Source organism: Lactuca serriola, chromosome 4 (genome assembly GCF_051521515.1).
Source record: "Lactuca serriola cultivar US96UC23 chromosome 4, Lser_US96UC23_V15, whole genome shotgun sequence".
NCBI lineage: Eukaryota > Viridiplantae > Streptophyta > Magnoliopsida > Asterales > Asteraceae > Lactuca > Lactuca serriola.
Genome location: NC_136411.1, coordinates 266,564,261 through 266,568,496, shown reverse-complemented (window position 1 = coordinate 266,568,496; position 4,236 = coordinate 266,564,261). Strand labels below are relative to the sequence as shown.

At 44.5% G+C, this 4,236-nt stretch overlaps 1 protein-coding gene across 1 annotated transcript; it reads left to right on the top strand.

The window, feature by feature from the left end:
* The first annotated feature begins 292 nt into the window (after positions 1 to 292).
* Positions 293 to 1,216, top strand: LOC145099333 (uncharacterized). The gene is made up of 2 exons (XM_079036917.1): positions 293 to 811; positions 1,142 to 1,216. Exons 1-2 carry the CDS (start codon positions 293 to 295, stop codon positions 1,214 to 1,216), a joined length of 594 nt encoding a protein of 197 aa, XP_078893043.1.
* The last annotated feature ends 3,020 nt before the right edge of the window (positions 1,217 to 4,236 follow it).

Below are 4,236 nucleotides of genomic sequence, written 5' to 3'. Positions count from 1 at the left end.
GGTAGTAAGTCAAGGTATGAGTATAGGACGTCTTCAGGGCGAGAAAAATATGTTGATATGCTACAACTGCAAAAAGCCAGCGCATCATTGGAAGAATTGTAGGGATCCCCCTACGAGTGCAGTACCTCATATTACTTCTGCAGTTCCCATCTGCTATCACTGCAACGAGACGGGACACAAGAAGCCTGAATGCCCGAAGTTGAAGACTGGTAAAGGAGACAGGGGTACAAATCCTGAAATTGCATCATCCTCTAAGGGAACCATTATGGTGACATGAGGTCGTGCTCACCAGATGACTGTGGAAGAGCCGGTGATTACAACGACAGTGGTAGACACTTATTTGGTAGATTCCAAGCCCGATGTTGTTATGTTTGATAGCGGTGCTACCCATTCTTTTGTATCTCACACGTTTATTAATCGTTTGGGGCGTAGTATCGGAAAATTGGCTCACCCAATGGTTGTCGATGTTGTCGACAACCGCACTATTTATGTCACCGATGTCTATCGGGGTTGCACTCTCGAGTTTTCTGGAGTTGAATTCCCTATTGATCTTATCCCTATTGTGATGCGAGAGCTCTGCGTTATCATAGGCATGGATTGGCTTGATGCGTTTGATGCGGAAATCCACTGTCGTAAGAAGCAAGTTCGTGTTCGAAACCCTAGAGGTGGAGAACTTATTATTCAGGGGGACATTCCCCGCCTGGCTATGGCTTCTTGCTCTTCTGCTATAGCACTAGACGACGTTCCTATCGTTTCCGACTTCAGCGATGTCTTTTCGGAGGAACTCCCTGGCTTGCCACCTGTTCAACAAGTGGAGTTTCGCATTGATTTGGTGCCAGGTGCGACTCCGGTAGCGAAATCTCCTTACCGCTTGGCACCACCTGAAATGAAAGAGCTCCAAGATCAACTTCAAGAACTAAGTGATAAAGGGTTTATACGGCCAAGCTGCTCGCCTTGGGGTGCTCCTATTCTCTTTGTGAAGAAGAAAGATGGATCCCAGCGAATGTGTATTGATTATAGGTAGCTAAACAAGCGCACGATAAAGAATAGGTACCCGTTGCCACGTATTGACGATCTTTTCTATCAGCTTCAGGGAGCATCTTGGTTTTCCAAGATTGATTTACGTTACGGTTACCATCAGATGCGGGTTCGTGAAGAAGACATTGAGAAAACAGCATTCCGTACTCACCCTCTGACATTGAGAAAACGGTATTAAGGTCGATCAAGCCGAGGTTAATGCGGTTAAACAATGGAAGATTCCAAAAACACCTTCTGAAATTCGCAATTTCTTGGGTTTAGCCGGTTATTACCGGAGGTTCATTGAAAATTTCTCTAAAATCGCCTTACCACTCACCCGATTGACCAAGAAATGAATGAATTTCGTTTGGGGCCCAGAGCAGCAGCTGACGTTTGATGAGCTAAGGAAACGATTGTGTGATGCTCCAATTTTGGCCTTACCTGATGGGGTTGAGGATATGGTGGTGTACTGTGATGCATCGCTTCAAGGTCTTGGTGCCGTGTTAATGCAACGAGATAGGGTGATAGCCTATGCCTCCCGACAGCTGAAACCCCACGAACGAAACTACCCCACTCATGATTTGGAGCTTGGGGCTGTTGTTTTCGCTCTTAAGATTTGGAGACACTATCTCTATGGAGTGAAGTTTATCATATACACTGACCATAAGAGTCTAAAATATTTGTTCGAGCAGCGGGATTTGAATATGAGGCAGATCCGATGGTTGGATGTGGTAAAAGATTATGATTGTGAAATTCACTACCATCCCGGTAAAGCTAATGTGGTAGCTGATGCTCTCAGTCGTAAACAATCTGTCGAACCGATTCGAGCTAAGTGTCTCCGGATCACGATGGTATCGTCTTTGTTAGATCTAATCTGGGACGCCCAAAAGACGGCAATACTGGAGGAAAACATCAGGCGTGAGAAGATTGGGAAAGAGTTGCCTAAGATGGAACGAGACGGGCGGGGTTTGCTGACTCGCTACGGTAGGGTTTGGGTTCCATATACCGGGGGAAATCGGAAAACCCTAATGGATGAGTCTCATAAGTCAAAATTTTCTATCCATCCTGGTGCTACTAAAATGTATCGGGACCTTCATGAGGCTTACTGGTGGCATGGAATGAAGAATGATGTGGCTCGATTTGTGGAAGAATGTATGACCTGTCGGAAGGTCAAGGCGGAACACCAGAAACCGCATGGGAAGTTGCAACCACTGGAGATTCCTGAATGGAAATGGGAGCATCTAACCATGGACTTCATTACAAAACTTCCTAGAACTGCCTGAGGATCGGATACGATATGGGTGATTGTTGATCGTTTGACTAAGAGTGCTCACTTTCTGGCTATAAAGGAGAGCTCATCGGCGAAGAAATTAGCCGAGATCTTTGTTCAGGAGATTGTCTCATTACATGGGGTGCCCGTTTCTATCGTCTCCGATCGAGACACCCGATTTACCTCTCGGTTCTGGAGGAAGTTTCAAGAGGAATTGGGCACACGATTACATTTTACTACCGCCTTCCATCCGCAGACAGACGGGCAGAGTGAGCGGACGATTCAGACCTTGGAGGACATGCTTAGGGCGTGTGCGATTGATTTTAGGGGTAGTTGGGATGACCATCTACATCTAGCTGAGTTTTCTTATAACAACAGCTATCACTCGAGCATTAAAATGCCTCCGTATGAAGCCTTGTACGGGAGGAAGTGCAGGACGCCCGTTTGTTGGGGCGAGGTTGGGCAGAGGGTACTTGGGAGTACCGATATCGTGCTACAGACTACGGAGAAAATCCAAGTGATTCGGGATCATTTGGTCACAGCGAGCAGTCATCGGAAAAGTTATGCCGACAAAAGACGCTCCAATCTTGAGTTCCAGGTGGGAGATTATGTGTTGCTTAAAGTTTCCCCCTGGAAAGGTGTGATTCGATTTCGGAAGCGGGGAAAGCTCGGACCCTGATTCATTGGACCCTACAAGGTCATAGCTCGTGTGGGGAAGGTGGCTTACCGTTTAGAGTTTCCTGACGAGCTTAGTCTAATTCATAATACGTTCCACGTGTCTCAGTTACGAAAATGCGTTGTTGATGAGACCGCTGTGATACCACTGGAGGACATACAAATTGACGAGCGTCTCAATTATGTTGAGAAACCAATCGCTATTTTAGAACGAAAGACGAAAGCTCTCCGCAACAAGACTATAAACCTGGTTAAGGTGCAGTGGAAACATAGGAAGGGTTCGGAATGGACTTGGGAACCGGAATGCGAGATGCGGGCTCATTATCCGGATCTGTTTCTAGGTGTTGACTTCGAGGACGAAGTCCGTTCTTAGTGGGGGAGAGTTGTAACGCCCCGGGTTTTCTCGGTACGTTTGGTTATTTTAATTTAATTATCCTTGTAACATTGGGTTAATTTATTTAACCAATGTCTGATTTCTTATGTTATTGGACTCTTTTGATCATCTTGTAAACTCCTTTTATTGAAGTCCATGGGCTATGGGCCTATTTGCAAAGTACATCTAGTTAATAGTACTTAATGTGTAAATTGAATCATTTGGAACACACACAAGGAAAACACTCTAAACCCTCCCTCTCTCTCTCAAAAATCGTCCCTCTCTCTCTCTCTTTGGGATCAAGAGTAGCCAAGGGGCTGTTTGGAGCTTAATTCTTGTTCATTTCCACCCTTGATTCGTATTGGTATGAACCTCCTTATCCTTTCTTACGACTTGATTCATAACCTTATTCTAGTTTTATGATTTCATCTTCACCGCTTCTCCTTCTTATTTTATTGTAATTGTATGTTATACATCATCTCAAGATCCTATCTTCACCCCATATATGGTGGATGATGGATCTAGGGGATTACATGTGGCAAAAGATCATGGAAACCCTAAAAGGGAGAATGATGATTTTATGTGCTTATCTTTATTTTCATGTTGATTATTATTACATCCTTGTGGCTAAATGAAATCCTAATGATCCCTAACCCTTTTTAGTACCACCATTATCATGGGGACTGAATTGGGATGATGAACACATCTTAAAATGTGTTTCAAAAGGAGAAGGATGGATAAGCCAAAAAGGAATCACGGGTGGCTACGATTCTGTTTTCCATCAGATCTGTAGTCATTTTGTAAAAATAATATCTGGAGCTCTAGAACTCAAACGGACCCCAAACCAGTTCCAAAAGTTCAAAAATTGAGTTGGCTAACTTTCTTAAGAAGGCGAACCTCA

Coding starts and splice junctions, on each gene's coding strand:
- LOC145099333 (XM_079036917.1), top strand. CDS start 293: ATGACTGTGGAAGAGCCGGTGATTACAACGACAGTGGTAGACACTTAT. Junction 812..1,141: donor GCTTGCCACCTGTTCAACAA/GTGGAGTTTCGC, acceptor GGTTACCATCAG/ATGCGGGTTCGTGAAGAAGA.